Source organism: Rhodamnia argentea, chromosome 1 (genome assembly GCF_020921035.1).
Source record: "Rhodamnia argentea isolate NSW1041297 chromosome 1, ASM2092103v1, whole genome shotgun sequence".
Classification (NCBI taxonomy): Eukaryota; Viridiplantae; Streptophyta; class Magnoliopsida; order Myrtales; family Myrtaceae; genus Rhodamnia; species Rhodamnia argentea.
This window is the reverse complement of record NC_063150.1, coordinates 36,914,797-36,937,362: the sequence shown is the minus strand read 5'-3', so window position 1 is coordinate 36,937,362 and position 22,566 is coordinate 36,914,797. Positions and strand designations below refer to the sequence as shown.

General features: G+C 38.0%; 2 protein-coding genes across 3 annotated transcripts; both read left to right on the top strand.

Annotated features, from left to right (window-relative positions):
- The first annotated feature begins 723 nt into the window (after nucleotides 1-723).
- On the top strand, nucleotides 724-1,029 carry LOC115755125 (auxin-responsive protein SAUR32-like). The gene has a single exon (XM_030694419.1). The coding sequence runs from the start codon at nucleotides 724-726 to the stop codon at nucleotides 1,027-1,029; it is 306 nt and encodes a 101-aa protein (XP_030550279.1).
- A 5,597-nt stretch (nucleotides 1,030-6,626) lies between these two features.
- On the top strand, nucleotides 6,627-12,424 carry LOC115755117 (protein HESO1-like). Of its 2 annotated transcripts, none has more exons than XM_048284161.1 (11): nucleotides 6,627-6,768; nucleotides 6,879-6,971; nucleotides 7,074-7,130; nucleotides 7,369-7,557; nucleotides 7,849-8,025; nucleotides 8,440-8,573; nucleotides 9,835-9,930; nucleotides 10,135-10,180; nucleotides 10,445-10,551; nucleotides 11,149-11,250; nucleotides 11,339-12,424. In XM_048284161.1, the coding sequence occupies exons 3-11, from the start codon at nucleotides 7,112-7,114 to the stop codon at nucleotides 11,714-11,716; spliced, it is 1,248 nt and encodes a 415-aa protein (XP_048140118.1). In that variant the 5' UTR covers nucleotides 6,627-6,768; nucleotides 6,879-6,971; nucleotides 7,074-7,111; the 3' UTR covers nucleotides 11,717-12,424. The 2 variants fall into 2 exon arrangements, with proteins under 2 accessions (XP_048140118.1, XP_030550273.1); XM_030694413.2 differs by having other exon boundaries at nucleotides 8,440-8,624.
- Nucleotides 12,425-22,566: the final 10,142 nt, after the last annotated feature.

Sequence of the window (22,566 nt, the reverse complement as noted above, 5' to 3'; positions counted from 1 at the left end):
ATATTGAAGTTAAGACTTAGCTAGGAATCGGTCTGAACCACCTACATAATCAAAGTTTCATATTTTATAATACGTCGGTCTGACTCCATCTTTCGTTTAAACTGCAAGGGAAGCATGATGGAATGAATTCAAATCGAAACCATCACGAGAATATATTTCATCACCTTATGGAAAAACTAATATCAAGGATTGAAGCCGGCATGCTCTCAAGAGATAAAAAGTAGGGGGTTTGGCCGCCCCAAGGGTGAGGCTCCAAAAGCAAAGGGGACCGCACAAGCACTTGAGAATCAAACCCTCTCTTCTTCTTCTTCTTCTTCCCCTTGGCTTTATTGAAACGACTTTAAAAAGAGAATCACCACCACCATCCCCCCCAAAAAAGCTATTTAGTAGAATTCCGTATTATGTACGACCAACACACACGTACACTCCAATATTCTATTCTCCCACGAAAAAAAGAAAAGAAAAAGAGAGACTTATAAAAAATAAAAAATAAAAAACCTAAATACCCACATCTCCTTTAATTGCTTTCCACTTGTCTTCCCTTCCTATATATACTCACCATTTATTCCTTTGAAACCCCAACTCAAACCCAAACTTCCTCAAATACGACCTGCACCCACCCTTACAAGTGCCTCTCTCACTCACAACAAGCCAGAATCAAGAAAAAGAAGAAGGACAAGATATCTATTGAAGAAGAAGAAGAAGAAGAAGATGCAAGAGAAGATGAAGGTGAAGAAGGGGTGGCTCGCGGTTCAAGTCGGGTTGGAGGAAGAAGATGGCAGGGTCGAGAGATTCGTGATCCCTATCTCGTATCTCTACCATCCCCTCTTCAAGAGGCTCTTGGACAAGGCTCACGAGGCTTACGGTTACCACGCCAATGGCCCGCTCCGGCTCCCTTGCTCCGTTGACGATTTCCTTCATCTTCGGTGGAGGATCGAGAGAGAATCTTCCGGCGGCCACCACCACCACCACCACAGCCACCACCAAAACCACCACTTCCATGGTGCTTTGTCCTTCCACTCTTGTTAATCAATTTGATTCAAGGGGTGTGAGGTTCTAATTAGCTATATACAGCGCTGGATATGTATATTCGATTTTGCTTTGTCTAAGAGTGAGCTAGCCTTTTTCTATGGGTTTCTCCTTCTCTTTTTTATGATGATGATTCTCTCTTTAAGGAAGTTTTTAATGTACGAGCTTAGAGGAGACGAAGTTGGAGACACAGATTTCATCGATCCATTCCCAAATTGCCATCACTCTTCATATTATTACTATTATTTTTTGTTTTTTATGTGCATGGTGAATCAAACTCATATATAGGGAGACGGTGAATATATACAAGTATAATCATCTTCGAACTGCTTGGATGATGTTGAGAGTATAAATCTTGAAATCTATATCTTGTGATTTATATCTGTATCTACAATCTCCTCAATAAAAGTTGTCTATCATCTAATTTCCTCTCGGCATGTAAGTTATAGATAACAATTTAAACTTTTATGGATAGATATTCGAGAACGCAAAAGAGGGATGCCATATGTTCAAATCATCTTAGTGCTTGTCTACATACGGATGTTGTCCGTTAGGATTCGGCGCACAAACTACAAACGAAGTAAAGCGTAAAAGCGAAAAAAGAAAATCATTGGATGATGTTGAGAGTATAAATCTTGAAATCTATATCTTGTTATTTATATCCGTATCTACGATCTCCTCAATAAAAGTTGTCTATCGTCCGATTTCCTCTCGGCATGTAAGTTATAGATAACCATTTAAACTTTTATGCATAGATATTTGAGAACACAAAAGAGGGATGCCATATGTTCAAATCATCTTAGTGCTCGTCTATGTACGGGTGTTGTTTGTTAGGATTCGGCGCACAAACTACAAACGAAATAAAGCGTAAAAGCAAAAAAAAAAAAAATCGTTGGATGATGCTGAGAGTATAAACCTTGAAATCTATATCTTGTTATTTATATTTGTATCTACGATCTCCTCAATAAAAGTTGTCTATCGTCCGATTTCCTCTCGGCATGTAAGTTATAGATAACCATTTAAACTTTTATGCATAGATATTCGAGAATGCAAAAGAGGGATGCCATATGTTCAAATCATCTTAGTGCTCGTCCACATACGGATGTTGTCTGTTAGGATTCGGCGCACAAACTACAAATGAAGTAAAACTTAAAAGCGAAAAAAGAAAATCAACACAAGGTTTTATCCTAGTTCACCTTTAAACTAGAATTATATCCATAAGAGAATTTCAATATAATTAGCACATCGTACCTCTTAATTACTAGCGAGCAATAGCTATTCATGAGCCAAAACTCAAACTACCAATTAAAAAATATGGATTCAAAATATAAAAGCCTTTTGGGACCCTCACCGACACAACTCCCCCGGACCCACTAGCTCACCGGGGAGTACGATCACCGTGTTTTTTTTATTAATTGGGAGTATGAACCACACCTAAATATTGCTCACCATCTGTGAATCACGGAAGAGCTCTTTTCCATTTACCATCACTTGAGAAAATCAAGAAACTCATCGAGTTATATTGAGTATATAATAAAGATAATGAACATAAACTAGTTAATTTTATGAAATGTTCCATAATTGGAAGAAAACTATTTAATTAACTAAATTGGCTTTTACGACATTAGTAAATAGTGCAAAATGAAAACAAGCCAATAAAAAAAAGGGGAAAAAGCCACAATCAATTTGTTAAACTAAAGTACTTGTATAATTATTTACCGGGTTTAAAATAAGCTTACAAATTGTCTCAACGGCCAAGCTTGCAGCTACAAGTTTGGATGTAATTTATCACTCAGCTACATCAAAATTCAGTATATCTCTCATTGTCCAATGACTTCTTGTATTCTTCAATCTTTGAATCTAATATACAAGGAGCGGAATGATCGATTACTTGATCGCACGCATCGGTTTTGCGTGCTCTTGTGATTAGACAAACCCTAGCTTTTCCTCAAAAAATTCATTCTGTGATCATATTACACATGCCGTGCGATTCTCCATCAGCGAAAACTGTCGGATTCACCGATCATATAATTAGCCATGACATGTTCGATCACGAAAACGAAGAACATGTACAAAGAAGTCGAGGTGATGATCAATTTGATCTCTTAGTACAGACATAAAGATGTGGGCACCGGTGCAAAAGAATGTAATGCTGGAATCAATGAAGAAGACTGGAATGCCAGAGTGTGAGCCAGCAGCATCCGCACAGGTTGCATCCCAAGATGCTACGTGACGTGTGCATGGAAGATGCCAAGTTGAGGTCTTCCATTGGCTACTGTTCTCGAGCTTCAGTCAACGCGCAAAATCTACTTTCCTCCCACAATTAGAGGTCTTCCATATAATATTATATTGTAGAGATAAAGTGGACTGGAAGTCTTAAAATATATAACAAAGTACAATTGAATCTTAAAACTTTTAAAAAAATATAATTAAGTAATAAAATTTATTACAAAAGTATAATTGAATTTTAAAACTTTCAAAAAGTACAATGAAGTCCTAAAACTTATCAAGTCGGTGCAACTTAATGCTAAGAAAAATTACCAAAAAGGTTCTAAACATATTGCAATTGTGTCGATTCAGTCTTAAATTTATTATTTTTTTTTGGCCAATTCAGTCATAAACCTATTGCAATTGTGTCAATTTAGTTATAATTCTTTTTTTTTTGTCAATTCAGCCCTAAACCTTTTATATTTGTGCCAATTTAATCTATTTGACTGATTGATACATGCTGGCACCGACATGGACTTTTTTAAATAATTTTTTATGATTTTTTTTTATTTTTTTTATTCTTTGCTTAGTTTTTTTTTCCAACCCTTAGGGCCGGTGAGGGCATCATGGCCCTCGTCCATAGCTGGCAAGGGCTTCGATGCCCTCAACAATAGGCAAGTGAAGTTGCCACCCAAACTGGGCGAGGACATTCCAGCACCCTAAGTGTTGGGAAAAAAAAAAAAGAAAAGAAAAGAAAAAAATCATAAAAAATTCAAGAGATTAAGTAAACAATTATTTAGAAAAGGTCTATGTCGGTGCCAACAGTGTAACTTCAGTTCCACCCAACCAAATGAGCTGAATTGGTAGTTTTTTTTGGTGTCGTAGGGCACGAATTGACCTTTCTAACACATATTCAGTTGTACCAAAAGCCCTTCTTTTAAGAAATCTTAGTGTGCCCTTAGACCATTAAGAGAGTCATCTTCTAGTACTTAGCAGTCAAGATCCATCGCAGCTTCTCTTTGCCTGGCTACAAATTTGGTTCTTCCAGTTTTGAAGCGAGTAGTTGCAAAACCATCCAACAATAAATTCATAACCAGTTGATGGAAAGGGGGAGAGGCACCACCAAGCAAGATCGAGACTAGCACCTTGTAGAGATTAGGTTCCAAAATTTTACTTAGACAAGATATGCCTTATTTGCAAGATGGAAGACCTGTTGATATAGTTTTCAAAATGCCAAAAGGTTTATAATTGAATTGTAAAAAAAAAAAGATTTAGGACTGAATAGGTATAATTGCAATGCGTTTAGGACTTTTTTGGTAATCCCCCCTTGATGCTAAAAAACTTGTTAGTATTTTCATTTGTAAAGCTAGATTAAGTTAACGAAAAGACTTGATTGCACGCAATTGACAAATTTTAGAACTTGATTACAAGTTTTATGATTCACTTGCACTTTTGTGACAAATTTTAGGATTTGATTGCACTTTTTGAAAATATTAACGATTCAATTATATTTTCTTGACAAGTTTTAAGACTTTCATTATTCTTATCCCCGTATAGTATGAAATATTTTGAAAAAGATACGACATTCCCATGATTTTCAGATTTGAGATTTTATGCAAACATCCTAGCTTGAGAATTTTGCCCGAATTCCAATACCATTACTGTCTATCTCAATCTAATACCGTGCATTAATTGCATATCGCTGCATATATTCAAGGTAATTAATTCATTTGTCATTTGTAGATAGTCCTTCTTATTACGCTAGCACGTGCAAATGGTTATTTAAAAAAAATAATACAAATCCAATGTGTAATATGATCTATGAACTTTTAATTTGATCAATATGATTTTTAAACTTTAATCTAATATGCAATGCCGTCCATGTACTTTCAATTGTTCAATGAACTATAAGAAAATCGTCCGAACTTTTAAAACATGTTTAACTTAATCTATGAACTATAAGAAAATGTCTAATGTCGTCTTTGAACTTGAATCAATAGAAGGGCTACATTGAATGTCTTCATATAATTCAAAAGCTAAGTTGAACATGTTCCAAGCATTCGGGGACTGTTTTGGCCAAATTAAATATTTAAGGATCATATTGCATATTGAACTAAAGTTTAGGAATCATACTAGTCAAATTAAAAGTGCATGGATCGTATTGCATCTTAGATCAAAGTTCATGAACCATTTATGTTATTATCTTTTTAAATAAAAGATATTGTAACTAGTATATGTTTCATTAGCCTACTGTCCGAGAAATGCTAATCAACCTACGGATTGGGTTGCGCGAGCCCATCACGCAAAATCCCTCGGTCCAAATTGGCTCTCTAAACCACCTCTCCAGTTATGGACTCTGTTATGTTTAGACTATGATTTTTCATATAATTCGGTTCCGCATCATTAATACAAGACTCGTTATGTCTGAGAAAAAAAAAAAACTAGTAGATGCTATATTCTTACTCGAAATTCAATTTCTGTCTCTTAACTTTTCCTTTTCGTTTGAGAATGATATCCATACTTGTAAAAATAGGCTTTCACCATCATCGGGTCGATCCAATAGCGGAATCTTCTAATTTGGGCTGAACGTCGTAAAAAAAAAAAATGATGCTATAAACTCTCTTTCTCTTTCCAACACAAAAGAAAAAAAAAACTCTTTTTTCTCGGTCTGCCTTGACTTAATTGCAATCTAATGCGACCATTAATTAGCTAGCGAATTTATAAGCATATTATGTGTCTTTTCATACTAAAAAGTACTGTTGATCTTAGCTACACAAGCTATTGGCTTTGGCTAACAATTTCGCATCATCCGTCCTTAAAATAAGTAGTTAGTTAATTACTGAAAACGAAACTATCCACGTTAACGGCGATGGGCGTGGGATGCGTAGAACTTAGATTTGAGACTTATCCCAAAACAATGGCGGTCGGTTTTTATTGATTACTTCATCCATCGGTTTGCATCGGTTACCCATTACCTCCTTTGGCTTGAAGTTATCAATTTCATTTATAGATTTGATTAACGGTCAAAGCGACTCAATTGTGCGGATGGGCAGATTTAGGCAACGGCCTCATATTAAATTACCCGACTCACTCAATTCTGATCCGACTCGATCTAGCCAGAATCTTTCAATGCACATTTTTAGGCTGTGAATGAGCCTTGCAATTTTCTCCACATTCCTCTCCTCCCCCTCCCCTTCCCTCTCTCTATCTTCCTTCTCTCTTATGAAAAAAAAAAAAAAAAACATTTCACAATAACTAATTGTCCGACACGCGAAAAATTCTCTACGGAAGCGTGTCCGTGCAGCATAGTTATTCGCGCCTAAGTAGTAAGTTGAACCGGGTCCATTTAATGAACCATCGATGATGAAACCGCCGCAACGCCGGTTCAGCCGAACCGTTCTGGCGATAAAATGCCAAAATGGCGTCCACGAGCTTCCCTTCTTCTTCCTTGCAGGTTCTTTTTCGTGTTTTTTGGGTCAAAGTTCTTCCTGGTAGGTTCAACTTCAAGAAATTACGAGGACCATTTTCCAGGTAAATCCTAAAAAAAAAAAACCCTTATTTCGTGCGCCTTTTCTTTTTCTTGTATGAATTCATCCTTGGCTTTAGCTTTCTCTGTCGATAGATTGGTTTTTATGTCTCAGTGGCCGGTACTTTCGCCGGATTGTGCTCTCAAATGTCCAAATCGGTGCTTTGGCATGTCTGGTGGTTGTGGTAAGCTGGGCGGAGTGTTTCAGGTTCGGGTTTTCACTTCCAAAGATTTCCACGGCGTTGCATGAAAGAATGTCACCACGAGACATTTGTTTCAAGTGAAAAGTTATCCTTTTTGTTGTTGTCAGGATTGAAGTGTGGAGTGGTGTATGAGGCTGGGGTGTATATGGCGTTGCCCAGGAAAGGTAAAAGTGCATCTTTCGACTTCAGCCCAATTGTTTGTGGAACGATGATTAGTTTGCCGCGTTGAAGGATGGACTGGCATGTTGAGTTTTCACTGCAAGTGCTATGAACTGAAGCAGGACAATCGGATGACCTCATTTTGCAGTGATTGTTAACCTCATGATTCTAGTGCTAATATGGGTTGATATCTTCAGTTTGCTTTCCTATTTCTTGACTTTAAGTTTGTCCCTTTTATCTCAGTTTTGTTGAAGAAGGTGAGCAAGCTTGAGTCCAAAGAGCTCGAGAAGTATAAAATCGATCTGTTACATCTTCCAGATTTTGATAAGCTCCTTGATGGTGTCTACATTGCACGGTGTCCTACACCGACCGAGTGCTTCAATAGGAGAGATTTGATTCGCATCTTCAATGCTATAGCGAAGGAGATATATGGTAGATTTTTTCCCGATTGAATGTGACTATGCATGAATTTAAATTTTTAATTTCTTGTTATTCAAATGTTGAAGATCTTGTGGTCCATACCTTCTCTTCTTATTCTTCTGTCCAACTACAAACACTGTGGTTTGTTGAATTATTTGCTGATTCAACGATGAAGTAAACTTTGTTGCTGCATTGTTGTTTCATACATCAATTGATGAATTTTAAATCAATGCAAGAGAATGAGCTAATTTGCGTACTTATGCAATAGGGAATAATCTGTTTCATGATTTATAATTGTTTCAGGAAACTCAAGTGAATGCCCCACTGTAGTGGGATTTGGCTCGTTTGTGATGGATATGTACACCACGGGAAGTGATCTCGACCTGTCCATCAACTTTGGAAATCCTTCTGTTCAGTTTCCTCGAGAAAAGAAGATACAAACTCTTAGAAAGTTTGCAAAAAAGTTTTATTCTCTTCAAAGTATTCTCGCTAGCCTCCCTACTTGTGCATTTTAAGAAAGATTCTGTTGTTGTAATTTAAGTCTCCAAGGTATCTTTGCTGTAAGGGTCTACCTTAGATCGGGTGGAATTCACAGTTAGATCTTCAAAATAAAAAGTGCCCTCCCTTATTTAAACTTATGGTTCCAATAAGAAGTACTAGTGTTCTAAAAGCAAATTATTACCAATGGAAAATGCTGGACAGCAAGCATCACTTTTATAAGAAGAGAGAACGCTGCTCGTCATTGTTATTATTTGTATGAGATGAGATAGTGTATGAGTTGTAGATACTCTTATTTTTAATTAAATTTGATGTTGTTGTCTGATGCAATCATATTCGGGAGATTTTGTTTATATTATCATGGATGGAACTTTATATGGTATTTAAATGTTTCAGGGAAGGGGCATGTCACTAGCATCCAGACTGTCATGAGTGCGAGGGTGCCGATTGTGAAAGTTATTGATTATGGGACAAGAATAGAATGTGATCTTTCGGTTGAGAATTGGGATGGAATTCTGAAGTCGGAGCTTGTCCATGTTATTTCTGCGATTGATGACAGATTTCAGAAGCTAAGTTTTCTGGTAATATGTTAAAATCATCATTTTAGATGTTCGGCCTGATTTACTAGTGACAATGCTGTATAGCAAGCTTTTTAGTTTCTCTTTAATGTCTTATCTCGTAATCAAGTATTTCTATCCTCTGTTCGCGGTCCTTACCATTCTTTTGTGTAGAAAAACTTGCATTCCACTGTCTTTTCCAATTTCTTTTTAAGTTTTCGAGTCCTACCTTTGCAATTGTTGACCTCGACTTTGCTAGTAAAGAATGGAAACTCATTGTAAATTCCTAGAAATTTGAACCTTAGACTATCTTAGGCCTGTTTTCTGTGGGTGGTTGCCTTTTGTGCCCTACTTCTTCTTTCCACTTCTGTCTTTTGCTTCGACGTTCTTTGTAGCACATAAAGCTAGTCAAAGGCCAAAATATAAAAGCCAGAAGCAGAAGATGCTTCCCCTTGAGCATTTTATTTTTGTGGCTTTTGTGGGAAAATAAGAATAAAGCTGCCCATAATTGTCCTTTTGAAATAGGTGATTGTCACATATCTTTGTCTATGCATTTACTGTTTGTTAAGAAAAACGACATACTGAAATTCTTAGTAGTTATAGTGTCAAACTTCATCAGATAAAAGTCATAGTTAAAGCTAAAAATCAGAGTCCGCGTAAAATGCTAAAATTATAGCCAAAAGCCAAAAGGTGGCATAGCCAAAATTTATGCCATCTCGAACAAGCTCTTAGATTAACAATGAGACTTAGAAGTGTTACCGCTATGTGTTGCTGGTTCATTTCATTCCTTAGGGTTATATTTATTTATGATAATCTACTAGAGGGAAATCATGCGGGGAATGAGGTTGATGGAACTATTTTGCAGTTGTATTACAGAATGATAGAATGGATGTCTTTTCTTTCTACCAGAAATAATCGCTCCCCGTTTCTGTAATTTTCTAAGATTTGGGAGGATAAAAACCTATGAAACCATGTAAGGATAAAATCAATCGTGTCACCAGTCATCTGGGGTTTAAATATTGGGAAGAACTCTCTTCTGCATCTGTCATTTCAATGGGCTGCTCGTTGATGCTGACAACTATAGGCATAGTATGTATGTGCTGTATTTATCCCTCTTCCTTTGTTAATGATTGATTTACTTTTTGATAGATTCTATTCATACTTTTCTGAAAGCTTACTCCTGCATTTACTGGCCAAGAAAAGTGATACATGAGATCCCTTTCTTGTAATGCAGATGAAAGCTTGGGCTAAAGCGAATGGTATTAACAGTTCCAAGGATCGAACTCTAAATTCTCTGTCCATAATATCATTAGTTGCCTTTCACTTGCAGGTAAAACTTTGGTTGTCTGCTGAAACAAGTTTTTTTATATAGATAAATTTTAATTCTAGTATTATGTTTCAGCTACCATAAGTCCACAAGATACTTCGAACCTGTGCAAAGAATGTATTTTAAAGATTTTATGACGGTGTTCGGGGTGTTGGACTTTAGTTTCTTTCTTCAGCCAAATCTTTATGTAATCTTTTTGTCGTGCAGACTCGCCAACCTCCTATATTACCTCCATTTTCCTTGCTCTTTAAAGGTAACAATTCCTCACAGGTCATTAAAAAGCAATAGTGTGTATGACATATGAAATCTAATGTCATGTAATAGTATACAGTTATGCTGCTTATTTTGCGATGGACACCTTCAATGACACCATACTAACTTCGAAATACCGCCCTCATGCTCAATTTAAATTGGTGATTAACCGGACCTATGAAGAGTTAACCAGCGTAGACTATTAAGTGTTAAGTATTTACTGTCAATGTCAGTACCACATTGAAGTCTCTTTGGGTTCTTGCAGACGGAACTGATCCTGCAAATGTAAGGAAGAATGTTGATTCTTTTTTGAACTATGGAAAAGGAAATGAAGAATCATTGGCTCTACTCTTCGTGACACTCATGATTAAGGTAATTTGACCTTTTCCCTGCCAGAAGCCGGTTTAAGGCCCCTCAAATCTTGACTTTTAAGTGCATTGCCACCAATTTTCATTTAACGATAATGGTAGTAGCTTGTGGTGGATTTTATTTTATTTTATTTTTTTGTTTTGGGGGTTTTTTGGTTGGGGTGTTGGTGGTGGGGTGGGTACGTCCAGATTTGGTTCTTTTACTTTCATGTCTTCAATTTGGTTGTCCAACTTATGAGGATGAAGATATTAATGATACTGGGTTAAAACGATGAAGTGACATCACCAATGACAGATGGCATCTTTGTGGTGCCTAGTTTGGCACTCGTTAGCAAAACAAAAGAAATTAATAAACAATAGAAAGCATGGAGACTACGCGAGTGCACAGGGGCAGGGGCTTATTTCTTGTGGTTTGTTGTACTGGGCAGCATGTGTGCCACATGTCAAAATTTGTGACATGATTAATGTCAGCTCAGCATTTTGAGGTGTTAGTAAAGGCACGCGATGAATGAGTGGATTCCTCAGAAAGTAGAGAACGAGGTTGGGAAAATATGCTAGCTAGAGAACCAAATCTGGAGTTCAACCCTATTTTTCGTTGCAGCTGGCATCAGTGGAGAAACTATGGCAGAAAGGCCTTTGTGCCAGCGTGTATGAAGGATCATGGACCTCAAAAACATGGGATTCTTGTTGTGGCACGATAAGTGTATTCACAGCTAACTTTCTTGAACTTCATTGAATTGACTTCATTAGGCTTGTCTATCTTTAGATATTTCTTAATGGCTCTTTTATAGGTCGAGGATTTCACAGAAAGGTCTGAAAATGTTTCGAGGGCAGTAGGAGTGGAAGAAGTCAAGAAAATTTATGACTGCATCCATCGTTCAATTGTTGGCCTCCTTTTCTTTTTGGATGGGAAGATGCCAGCGCCGGAGCTAGAAGAATTATTATTTGGTTCTGTTGGTGTGGCTACTCTAAAGAGTACAGATAAAAATGAAGCCACAACATCAAATTCTCCAACTGTCCATCGCCCTGATCAAACTAAGAAGATGCGATCGAGTCATAATTCTGAGGAAGCACATGTTAAGAGTCAACAACAAGGACAGCAAACGACCCAAGAATGGGGATGGAGTGGACTGGTGAATGGCCTGAATTTGCAACATGTGGCACCTTAGCCAGTTTTTGATCAATATCCGGTTGATTCAAATTGGGATAGTAAGATCACTCATTGCATTTCTGCCCCCGTGCTGGACCCTACAGCTGTTGAGGAGTGGTGTAATCAAGCACTACCACAACCGTATGTTTCTCCTCATAATTCCCTGAGTTACGATGCATCTCAAGCTCAACCACGTTCTGCCAATGTCTTGCCTTGGCCGAGCACAGATACTCTGTACTCGGGCCAGCCACAACCTGTACGCAGGTAAGATCATACACTGCTTCACACCCATTTCAGGTGAATGGAACTCTAGCCTGCTCTGTTGAGTATGTTGTATCCTGTCAAATAGCTGCCATTTTGCAAGAAAGCTTTGTAAAGGCAACCTGTACAGTACACACAGTGACATAATCCTGGCTAGCCTTCTTTTCCCAGCTGAGCCGCTGGCTAATTAAGCAGGGACGATTTCATGTTACCCCGATATTTATAGGTACTTCAGGAGCATCACATCACATCTGTTGGTAGTTCATCTCTCTGAATTGCCATCTGATAAGTATGTGAATCGGGTTGTTCGTCACTTCGATAATTGGGGTAGGTGGACCGCTTAGGGCAGCGACATGCTTTTTCTGTATATCGAACAGAAGGTACATATTCTTGCCTTGTATAACGTATAACTTGGTAGAAACAATGTGAATTAAAGGATTTGGTTCATCAGAAAGAAGAATTGTCGCATGTGCTCTTACTCTTGTGATCTTTCACGTACTTTTTTTTGTGGTTATTTCTCTAGCGCAGGAAGGTTGCTTGCTCTGTTTTTCTCGGTGCCGGTTGTAGGTCAGGTTGTCTTCTTTAAGTTTGAATTCTTGTGGATGGTGAAAACAATCAAGGGTAGTATCATTATTCAATACAGACAAATTTTAAAGACATGCTTGAAGTTCTGCCAAACACTGTGAAAGCCAGTTCTTATTTATAACACGCGCATTTTGCATTTGAAATTTCGTTCTAACGTTAAAAACTCTGGTTGTTTACGTCGGTTCAATCGAACATTGATCGTCGTTTTGCACGAAAACCTTAGCTGAGGTAGATCTTGAATGTCTATCTTCTGCGGGATTACGTTTCATACGATCATGTCTATTTCGCGCTAGTGCTCTGCTCATTCTGGGTTTTAAGAACTTTGTAAGAACAGCAAATAAAATGCCACATCCAGTAATTTAACTCCTCTGATCCTCAAGTTTAACCTCGTGAATAAAACAAGTAGAGAATGTTGTGAATTACACCCACGAAAATTTTCCGGAAAAATGGTGGTGGGCCAGGCCAATGTCTTGAAACTACGAACCAATCAAGATTGGAAAGAAAGAACAGAGGAGGCAGGTTTGACCCCCCCCCTCCCATTCCTGACCTCTGCCCATCTCAAGAAGGGTTGCATTGGATCTGGAAACTTGGCTCGATGACTTGGACCTTGAGCTCAAGTTTGAATGGGCAAAGAGATTTCCCTCTGGTTTACACGTGCTTCCCATCAATTTCCCTCTGGGCCCCACCCGACCCATGCATTGGTCAGCTTCATCACCAGTGTGGCATTGTTACAGAATCATGTGGTGGGCCTGGGAATAAGAGCACATTTATTTGCACGGAGTAGATGCCTTTTAGGGTTATGGACATTTAGATTGTTTTCAAGTGTGCGTTTTGGAGCAAACATGTTGAATTTGGATATGAAAATCTGACTGCTAATTCTTGACTTAGACGCCGGACATCTTTGACCGCACCTTGGAAAGTCGGTTCTATTCGTTTCATTTCCCGGTTAGAGATATGGGTTGAGCGCATCGTGAAGTCAACTCGAGATAGGTTGAGTTTCCAAAATCGAGTAGTTGTCTTATTATGTTATCCGAGGAGCCGAGCGAGATGGCTCTCCGTAATGGTTATTCGGCGTGTTTTCGTCTTGCATGCCTGGAGTTATATGTCCGATGTGATTAGGTTTTATTTTTTTAATTTTTGGTCAAACCGATGTGATTAGGTTGAAAAGCCATAATTTCGCATTTAATGCCACGCTCTACACACGGGGGAGAGTATCAAGTGATATGCTCCATATACATGTGACCCCTCGAGACTATTACTTAAAATATTTGTATAGAAGAACTCAACTGAATGAAATCAAGATTGGGATTTGACTTAAATTTTCTAGAGTTTGAGTATGGTTTTCACGGCGGAATAGACAAAGCATAAATTGAGCAAGCGAATCAACTCACCACTTACTTTTTTATTTGTAAACAAGAATTGGATTTTTTGAAAATTGCACAAGATAGATGTCTATCTCTTATATGGTGTATTGTCTCCGCTTCAATAATATCACGTCCGATCGCTGTTTGTTTCCGCTCCGACTATTACAGTGCTTAAGCATAGGTCAATTTATCGAATGCATTGTTAAACCATAATATGAAGTAAAATTTGCAAGGCCCCTAATCACCAATTAAACACCTTTTTCCCCCTAATTGTTTTAGTGGTGGTGGGGGGATGGCGTTAATTGATGTTCATCAAGTTTCGCTTTCAACCCTGTCAAAAGAAAACATCGAATCAGGCCCCGAGAAATCCGCAATTTATCGCGCTTCCGTCCTTTTGTTTTCACCAACCGAAGCAAAGCTCCTTTCATCATCATTACGGGATAATTGGAAATCCCTCAGCCCAACGGGCCCCACCTGCCCTCCCCAGCTCAGCATGCACGTGCGCCTGTCCCCACACCCTCCCCGCTTTCGTACGCCCCAGAATTAAATGTGATCACGTGGCGGGGCGTACGACCCGAGCCCCGCGGAATCCGAGCCGTCCGTTGGCTGGCTTTGACCCCCCGCCCCGCCCTCTCCTCGACATGTCCACGTCATCGCTGCTGTCGATCCTCGTTAATCGGGGCGGGCGGGTCGCTGGGTCTCGGTTCCCGGTCCTACGCTCCCGCTGACACCGACATGTCCTGTTTCGGGGCGGGGGGCCGTCCGATGGGCGAGACGGACGGCGGAGATGCGCGGATGCCTTAAACGCCGTCTTTGGCATGACGTGTTTCGCGGAAGGCGCAGTGGAAATGCTATAAATAAACGGTGGAGATGAGGTCTAGGGCAACTTGTTTTCACGTAAACAGAAGTTTTCAATGCATCCTTTTTTATTTCTGTTTTACTAAATTTTGGTTGATATATAATTTTTTTTATTTACCTAACTTACATCAAAAGGTTACTCTTTTTTCTTTGGTCATAGCAAAAGGTTACTCAAGGCATAAACATGCTCGATAACATTTTTTTTTTTTTACAGAATCTAAGTACACGTGAGTCTTCAACGCCGCACTGCACATAACAATCTACCGTATTTGGCTGACTATAATTAATTATAGCTTTTGTGATGGTGAGATGCTTGATAGAATCAACAATTGAGGTATCTTCACGACAATCAAATTATGCGATCCTTTTCAGATAAATCGTTGAATATAATTTATGAAAAAAATTGGTGGGTGAGAGAATGCAGACCATGCTACTAGATCAATACAATCTTAATAACAATTATAGGGGGTCATGAAATACCCCGCATTAGTTCGCATGCGCCTATGTTTGTCATTACCAATTTTTAGCACTACGCTTGAGGTGCAATCCAATATCCATAATAATATGTCTTACTTGTACGTTATCGTGGGAACAAAACCATACATGCAATGAAGAAGAAGATTTAATATCCTTATAATTAGAAATGTTAATGAAAATTTCGCTATGTGGTCTATCTTTATCAACCTTTCCAAGAGATTGATCGTTCTTTTGGGAATGGTATCAGTAGGTGAGCAAGAACTTTGAGGTGCTTTGCAATACGTTTTGATACTTTGATTTGGTCTGGTTAAAACTGTAGGGGTTTTCTCTCCTCATTTATAGCTGAAGATGTCTCATATGCAGTGTCAAATCATAATGCATTTTGCTTACGTATAAGCATTTATGCAGTGATCAAATCATATAATATGCATTTTTCACTTTCCTTTTCTTATATTTCCAACAATGAAAATTTCAATATTGGTTATCATTACCTTCCTTTCTTTTTCCATTTTTCTGATTAATAGTATCAACTAGCTAGGTCAATCGTGGAAATAATTCTTGTCTTTACTTCTTCTTCTTTTTCTTTTTTTGTTGTGAAAAAAGTAACATTAGAATGGTCTCTAAACTTGAAGGCCATCTTAAATATCATTTTCATTGGACCAAAAAAAAAAAAAAAAATTGAGACTGCTTCCTTGACAGTCCGATATTACTATCAATTATTTTTTTACCATAAATTCATACACTATCACCGCATGTTTTGCATAAAATATTCTTTAATTGGAATATCAAAAATTCAGAAATAATAACAATACTGTTAGACTGTCAAGCTAGCAGCTTTAAAAAAAAAAAAAATTCATGGCTAGTCTTAGTGATGGCAATCAACCAAAAACCCCTACTTCCTATCTACTCCAAGAAAGACTGAGGAGAATTCTCCATGGAAACAAAAATTGTACATGCATTTTGTCATATGGATGTCTGTCAAGAAATTAACTCAAATAAGAGGCTTGGCAACAATAAGAGCAGCCAGAGAAACCAAAGGTTCCTCGATCAGAAATTCAGAATATCTATTTGGTTTAGCAATTTCGAGCAATACAAAGAAAAAAAAAAAACAAATGTCCATCAATTATTTTGGAAATTAAACTCGGGGTTTGGGGGGGACCGGGCGTAGGTATGGGACCGTACAGGGGAGTTAGAAAGTAGGGCCTGGCGAAGGCTAAAAATAATAAGGTAATGATGAAAGAATCGCATTGAAGAAGGTCTTGTCTTGTGTCAAGTGCCCAAAAAAAAAAAAAAAAAAACACTAAAATACTTTCTCAAAAAGACAAGAATTTACTGAATTTTTGTCTTGTTATGCGTGGAAGGGTTTTGACCGGTGAATGTAATGGAAGCATACAATGTAACGCAACCACGACTGGTGGTAGCAGGTTACAGGTTGGGTTGTTGACCGGCAGCAATAGGTATTTTCAAAATTAGTAGAATTGAATAGAGGGTTTGTAGGGTGACTGACTGACTGACTGACCCCATTACCTAGGAAATGAAAGACGAGAAGGTGAAGAAGGCTTTCACGGTTATGGTGGGGTTGGGTTAGGGTTAGGGTTTGTAGGGTTTATCTTAGCCTTTTAACAAATTGCCTTTTTTCTCATAAGCTAATTTAGCAACTTCTCTTTATAAAGAAGCCCTCCTCACACAAACCCATTTGTGTCTCCCGGTCATTATTCGTGCTCTCTCCTTCCTTCTCTCTTTCTCGCTCTCTCTCCCTCCTGAACATGAGAGCTGTGGCTGGTTAGGGTTTCACAGAGAAGAATTGAATTGGCTTTTTGTGGGGAATGTTGGCTGGCTCGAGGCTTTCATACGTGATAACCAAAGGGAAAGGGGGAAAACAAAGAGTATGTAAGGCTTCGGACCAGGCTTCATTCCCCTCAAAAACTCATGGTGAACCAGGTGGTGGTGATGAGGATGATGGTGGTGGTGAGTTTTCTGTTGTGAGGTTTGGCCTCTCTCATGGAGAGAGGTCGAAACAACACTAAACCCTCTCTCTCTCTCTCTCTCTCTCAAGATGGGTGCTAGATCTGCATGATGAGAGATTTCATGTGGGCATAGTTTAGTTATGTTAATTTTCTTAAGTCTAAGTTATTCTTTGACTAGTTCCACTATACAAGTCCTAGATGTATAGTTCAAGTCAATTAAGGTTCATTACTCGTTTTTTTCCCTTCATGTTAAGTTTTCATATTCATCAATTGATTTCTTTTCATGTTTGGCTAAATGAAATAATTTCTCATCTCCCTTTGTTTAAAAGGCTCCATTTTATCTGCGGATTTATGGGTATATATATTTTGGTCATTTAGGTATAGTGACGACATGCATTATCTAAATTTTTGTTCCTTGTGTTTGTATGTTTCGCTAAGACGCATTGATTCGGATCAAACACATGACAGGCTTAAAGAGATTCGTTTCTCTTGCAGGTTTCGATGCATCTCGATAGAGTTAAATAAATTACAAAAATCGACGGGGACTAAAGTAGCTCATAATCCTTGTGTAATTGAAATCTTCTATTGGCTAAGAATTAAGAACATTTGTGCGTGAAGAACATGGGATTACATTTGAAGTCTCTTTAGACTTGGGGGTAAGTAATGACCTTCCAAATAGACGCCTCTTTCAGTATGACACAAACAGGCCACTCTGCCGGGCACCTTCCCCTTGGCTTTTCTAATTTGTCTTACCAGAGTATTTATATGAATTGCGCAGATAAACACACCATAGTTATTATGATCCTGAAAAATGGTCGCTTTTGGTTTGTCCCACGTTGTTTGTAGCTAGGGTTTTATTAGTTAAGGAAGGATGCAAACATACGATAATCCAGCTTTCGAAGCTCAGAATGAATAAATGTAACTTCCAGACCGACACCATCTACTCTACAAAATCTATGGAGAAGTAAAAGAGTAAAAATATCCTAGCTATCTTACCTATATAACCCATGTATGGCCCATAAATTCGGCTATACCTCTTATGGGAAAAATGTCAATCTAAGTTAATTTGGTTTTAAATTTTGAAGATTTTAAAACAGGATTAAGTGATTAATCCACTACGCGCTGCGCTTTCCTAAGCAAAAAAGTGAAAACTCTCTCTCTCTCTCTCTCTTTCAAAATCAGCAGGATGAACGAAGATCTGTGAGCGACCTCCTGATGACATACATGACATTCTCTCGAAAGGGTAATGGCCATTCTCGATGTTTTTCTTGGTTTCATAATGTCATTCAATGAATCTTTTGCCATTTCTTGCTTTTTATAAGTTGAAGGCCATCGCAGCTGGTGTTGAGCATTAATTCAAAACTAACTTCTGAGAGTGTTGAATGAGGAGATTCCGTGGACGGGTGTCAACAGCTAACGAGAAAAGACAGACGCGATAGGAGTTTGCCCTCTCGCGCTAGGGCTAAAGATAAAAACACCCCTCGTCCATGCATGCACATGCAATGGCATGACGCATCAAAGCAGAGTCCTCACATGTCCACACGCGGAGACACCTCCTGCGACTCATTAGTTTAGCAATGTAATTATGGAACTTTTCAAAGCCTTTGAAAAAACCAGTAACTGTTCTTGGAAAAGCTCCATCATTTACGCTATTGATGGCACCTCTCTCTCTCTCTCTCTCTCTCTCCTCTCTCAGTCACACTGTGTGTACTGTGATTTAGGACAGAGATTGGCCTTTGAAAAGCCAACATCAACAGTTGAGAGAGAGAGAACTGAGAAGTGAATTAAATGACGACTATCTGACATTTTTCTTGGGAAACGAAACAGTTTCCATTGACAACTTCATGTCTTGAAGATGGAAACCACCAACCTTTTCTGTGTTGACAGCCTTCAACTTTTTTTTTTTTTTTTACCGGTAGAGAAGTCTTCATTTTGTGTTGTTGTTTCTGACCTTCTTGTACTATAGAGACAAAGAGATTCAAGACTTATTGATAACTACAAGCTAATCAATCTTTTTGTTGACAAATGAAACGCATTACCTTGCCCTAGTAAGAAAAGTATACACACAGAGAGAGATAAAAGGGTAACTTGAGATGCACGCAGATGTGGTCTTTCTGTCTTATTTGCTACAAACACAGGCACAGAAGATGGACCCCCATTTTCCCAAAAAGAAAAACAAAAAAAATTTCCATCCATCAGAGATCAAATCCGACACCTATTTTACTCTATTGATGCACTGTTTATCTGTTTGAAGCTGCTTGCTTTTGTCTAACGTTCAACACACTGCGCTCCCAATTCTCTTCATGGACCCGTCGCTGTCACTGACTTATATCCCATCCAACATAATTTAAGAAAGGCAAAGAAGCAATAAAATGAAAACACGTAGAGCATCTGCACTGCGTTATAACTGTTTACCAACGCTAATGTGATATATAATGAAGTCCTTTTGCAGTTAAATATGTGATCGGGTACAGTTCAGGGGTCAACTTATGATCTCTGGTCATAGTGGATCGCACTGTTTCGCGCTCTCTCTTTTCTAGGCTCATCTGCACCATAGCCTAAAACCTGGAGGAGGGGTTGTACTTGCACGGATTGTCGTGTTATGTAGGGGTAGGAAAATATTTATAATAATAGTACTAGGAATACCAGAATATATATTTTATATTATGTCGTAGGATGTGAGAAAAACGCTACCTTCATTTCCTGTTTTGGGTTTAACTTGCTAAGCTGTTTCATTTTTTCAGACCCACATCCCATGAATTTAGCTGTCCACTCATTGTATTATTTGTCATTGACTTGTGGCAAGTGAAATGAAGTTTGCTTGCTTGGGATATGGTTTTTGTGAATGCTCTATCTTTGAATGATAGGCACGGGACCCTACTTTCATGCCTTGAACCAATTTCTTGTTCCATCACTAATCCGAAAAACGGAAGTGCTTAGCTCTTACTCCCGCTCTCTCTTCTAAGACTAAACTCGGTAAAGAAGAGTCTGCGCACCAACTCCTGTTTCGGCGTTAATCATCGAATGTGACGAAGTAAGGCAAAAAAGAAGGGCAAAGTCTCTTGGCTCATCTTAGTTCTGCTCGTTCAACTCGCCTCCAACCAATATGCAAGGTGAAAACTGGGGAAGCTCCAGCACGTGTGTGGAATTGCTTTTGAGATTGCGCAGCAATCTAATTACTTCAGTGAGCTTTTTGCTGTGGACGCAGAAAACTTCGCGAGCTATTGTGACAAGAGGGTGGTAGAAAGCATCTCCTTTCTCATGAATATTTTCAAACAAACCAATTTAGTTTACCACGTGACTGTAAGACCTTGGGGCTACCAAACAGCCACAGATGATACTAAAGGTAGACCAAGGAGAGGCAATCTTTGTGAAAATATCTAAAATCATCGGTTATCTATGTAATCTATAAGGGAAGAGCTTTTTTTTTTTGTTGGGTTGTTCCAACATTCATGGTTGTAGTCAAGTTTGAATTTCTCATTTAATCGTGTTTATACAAACCGCATTGAGAGTTTAAAATGGTCTTACACTCATTTAACATCTCTCTTCACTTCATTGTTGAACTTGTTCGTTTGAACTTTTTTAAGGGCATGCCCATCAAGTGAGATGAATCATGCCCAAAGTATGTTGTCGACAATGCTCCGGAATTTACTGTAAATAGGTTAAGCATGACCATCGTTAAATTTTAAGGAAAATAAAGAGAATAATAAGCTTATTGCAAATCTTGGGGCCTCGTTAGGTATATTAGGATGGAGCAACTAAAATAAAGTACAATTGAATTGAAATAAATATAATGATTCAGAATGGGAGTTAATTTAAAAATCGTTGCACTTGGTGACACGTCAAAATTGGAAAATGTATTTTTTTGGTTCGAACTTTGTTGATTCAAATTTTAATATACGATAGAACATTAGGTAAATCTAATTACATATCGAATTTTTCCTTGAATAGTTATCAAATCTTAGTATTGGCGTTTATCAATAACCCATTCCCATTGATTCTCACTCATTCTCACCTCTCCATGACAATGAAAATGCGGCAATGCATCTAATCTCATCTGCTTTCGTTCCCAATTTCCATTTGTATTCAGCTTCATTTCAATTGCCATAACTTTTTTACCACACAAGGGTCCTTGCAATGGAAGGAAAATTTATTTTCCAAGTCCTTTACTAATGAGCCATTGACCGGTACCATGTTCAGGCTTGTCGACTTCTCTTTCTCCAAGAAATTAAGGTAAAAGAAATGATGTTATACCTGATGGCAAGCATAATGTAATGGTCTTCAGGACATCGAAAACATGCACCGATTGAAATCTTTGAGTTAGCTGATAAATGAATCTCCCTTCTAATCGACCAAAAAAAAAAAAAAAAAAAATCTCCCTTGTAAGTATAACCAGTTAAAGAAAGGCATTCAATGGAAATTGACTCAGCTTTATTACTTCCAATAGTATTTCATGAGAAGTAACTTGCTGGTCAAAATAACATGTAAAAAGCGCTAAGTCACAAAGTGCCCACAAATTTAATAGAGAATAAGCACATCAATGAATTTACATGGCCTGCCTATTTTGATAGATTGAAAAGTAAAAATCTCATTAATCTTGTCACATATCAATAAATTTTAAGCCATAAAAGACCAGACCCCTGGTGCCATTCTTGAATTTACATGGCTTGCCAATTTTGATAGATTGAAAGTGTATACTCATAAATCTTCCGATATTTTCTTATGCCATAAAGAATTAAATTTGGTAGCCAAAATTTAGGCTTCTCCAATTTATATAATTAATACGGACTTTATACTCATTTATAATCTTACCCCGCCTAATCAAAAGATTATAGCCTTTTCTTTTGTTGGGCTTTTCCAACAAGTATTGTATCGTTGTCAAGTTTGAATTTGTGGATTAATCATGTTTATATGGACTGCATTGAGTGTTTATAATGGTCTTATACTCATATGGCATCTCTTCTTACGTAATAGATTTAATTGTTTGTTTGAACTTTTTAGCATAATTGTTCAAGCATACCCATCAAGTGAAACAAGTCATGCCCAAAGCATGCTGTCGAGTGAAGGTGAAGAAGATAATGCTCCTGAATTTAATGTAAGTACGTTGAGCATGATCATCATTCCACAAATTGTGAGGGGAATCGCTGAGCCAATAAAGAAAAGATTAAGCCAAATGAAAATCTTTAGGCCTTGTAGGTAAATAGGAAAGGAGGGATCGAAATAAACTATACTTGAATTTAAATGAATCATAAAGATTCAGAATGGGGGTTAATTTAAAAAAATCATTGTATTTGGTGACATATTGAAATTAGAATATGTCTTTTTGTGGTTTGATATTTGTTGATTCAAACTTTAAC

Excerpts from the sequence above, each read along its gene's own strand:
- LOC115755117 (XM_030694413.2), top strand. Across the intron at positions 8,625-9,834 it reads TTCAGAAGCTAAGTTTTCTG|ATGAAAGCTTGGGCTAAAGC; the intron begins GTAATATGTTAA and ends CTTGTAATGCAG. Across the intron at positions 9,931-10,134 it reads TAGTTGCCTTTCACTTGCAG|ACTCGCCAACCTCCTATATT; the intron begins GTAAAACTTTGG and ends TTTGTCGTGCAG.
- LOC115755125 (XM_030694419.1), top strand. The coding sequence starts at position 724 with ATGAAGGTGAAGAAGGGGTGGCTCGCGGTTCAAGTCGGGTTGGAGGAA.